This window comes from Entamoeba dispar, genomic scaffold (assembly GCF_000209125.1).
Source record: "Entamoeba dispar SAW760 scf_1105229460843 genomic scaffold, whole genome shotgun sequence".
Lineage (NCBI taxonomy): Eukaryota > Evosea > Mastigamoebida > Endamoebidae > Entamoeba > Entamoeba dispar.
Genome location: NW_001854395.1, coordinates 1 through 1,597, shown reverse-complemented (window position 1 = coordinate 1,597; position 1,597 = coordinate 1). Strand labels below are relative to the sequence as shown.

The following is a 1,597-nucleotide window of genomic DNA, read 5'->3' as shown; positions in this document are numbered from 1 at the left end:
AGAGATGAAGATAGAGTTATACAAAAATATAATTTATGAAGGTCTATAAAATATCAAAAGAGTCAAACAAATATTTAATCAACAAATGTATTTCTCATCAAAACTATAACTTTAATTATTTTTTAGTAATATAAAAGAAGGTTTACAAGAAAAGATTCTATAAATTAAGTTATTTTGATTCAAATATAAAAAAGTCTGAATATCTTTGTTCTATTAATATTTGAATAAATTAACTCAAAGTTAAAAGATGTTTAAATACCTGTGGGTCATAGAAAGTTTTGGTTCTAATTTAATTTAGATTATTAAATTGAAGAGGTGATTTAAAAAAGATAGATTCTAGATAGTAATTTAGAACTAGGTACAAACTTAAAAAGGATTAATTTAAAAATTTTCATAATTAATAATTTATTCATTATTGGTAGTTACTAAATACACAGGTAGTAAGAAATGGATTAATTGTTATAATGAGTGATTAATAATACAAAAGAAAAAGAAATATATAAATATTTTTTGTTAATTAATAAACTAAAAAATAAAATAAAAATTATATTTTTTAATAAACTAATAAAAAAACTTTGAAAATCAAAAGATGGAAAAAACTTTAGCAAACATCATTGAAAATAATAATATTAAGAAAGTTTGTTTATAAAAAATAATTTATAAAGGTTCATTAAGGATAATAATCAACTCATTTATAGAACATATTACCGAAGTATTTTCAATATTTTAATTCATATATAAGTGATGTAAAATGTGTTGACAATAAAACATTTGAAATAGAGACAATAGAGCTAGAAGTTAATTTTAAAGAAGAAGAGATCAATGAAAATTCGGTACTTAAAACAAACAGATTTAATGAATTACTTACAGTTTGTAAGAATTTATTATGAAAAGAAAAATTGAATACCAGTTTTAACAAATAGAGTATAAGACAAGAAAAAGGAAATGTTTCTATTTCTTCATTAAAATTTGTTATAAGGAAGAATAATAACGAGGCTTTAAAATTATTGATAAAAGAACTTGTTATTTCATGTGATGACCAACCAATAATATTATTTAATGAATTAGAAATACATATTAATACAAATAATAATCCAGTATTTCAGTATTGTATAAAAAGTGAAAAGGAAAAGTGTTGTATTAAAGGAGATGAATCATTATTTGATTTATTATTTGGTTATGAACAAAGCCTATTAAAAAAAGAAATAAATATTAATGTAGGAAGCATTGAATGGAATGTTCCATATGAAGTAATAAATGGAGATGAAATATTTGAAGGAATTAAGGAAATTAATACATTTAAACAGGAGCTCGTAAAGATACTAACATTAAAAACACCTGCAAGTTATTGGTCTTTTCAAAAAACTGAAACTCAAATCGGTGAATTACCTCAAATTCAACTTATTTGGAATTGTCAAGAACCAATTAAAATGAGCATTAATATTGATAATGGTATTACCATTCAAATGTTACTTAAATTAGATAATGAAAGAGAGTATGGTATGTGTATCGACTCAATACATATATTTAATAATAGTCAAGAATATATTGAAATTCATTCTATTGCAGTAACAGAAGAACAAGTTTCATGTGATAT

General features: G+C 21.5%; 1 protein-coding gene across 1 annotated transcript, besides 4 other annotated features; it reads left to right on the top strand.

Moving 5' to 3' along the window:
• Nucleotides 1-375: 375 nt before the first annotated feature.
• Nucleotides 376-410: a sequence feature (AT_rich).
• Nucleotides 411-471: 61 nt separating this feature from the next.
• Nucleotides 472-573: a sequence feature (AT_rich).
• A 16-nt stretch (nucleotides 574-589) lies between these two features.
• On the top strand, nucleotides 590-1,597 carry EDI_293540 (uncharacterized protein; the record flags this gene model as incomplete). The annotated part of the gene is made up of 3 exons (XM_001737813.1): nucleotides 590-637; nucleotides 699-869; nucleotides 924-1,597. Coding segments are annotated over 3 exons (893 nt in total), but the record flags the coding sequence as incomplete, so codon positions are not given.
• Nucleotides 618-664: a sequence feature (AT_rich).
• Nucleotides 1,046-1,094: a sequence feature (AT_rich).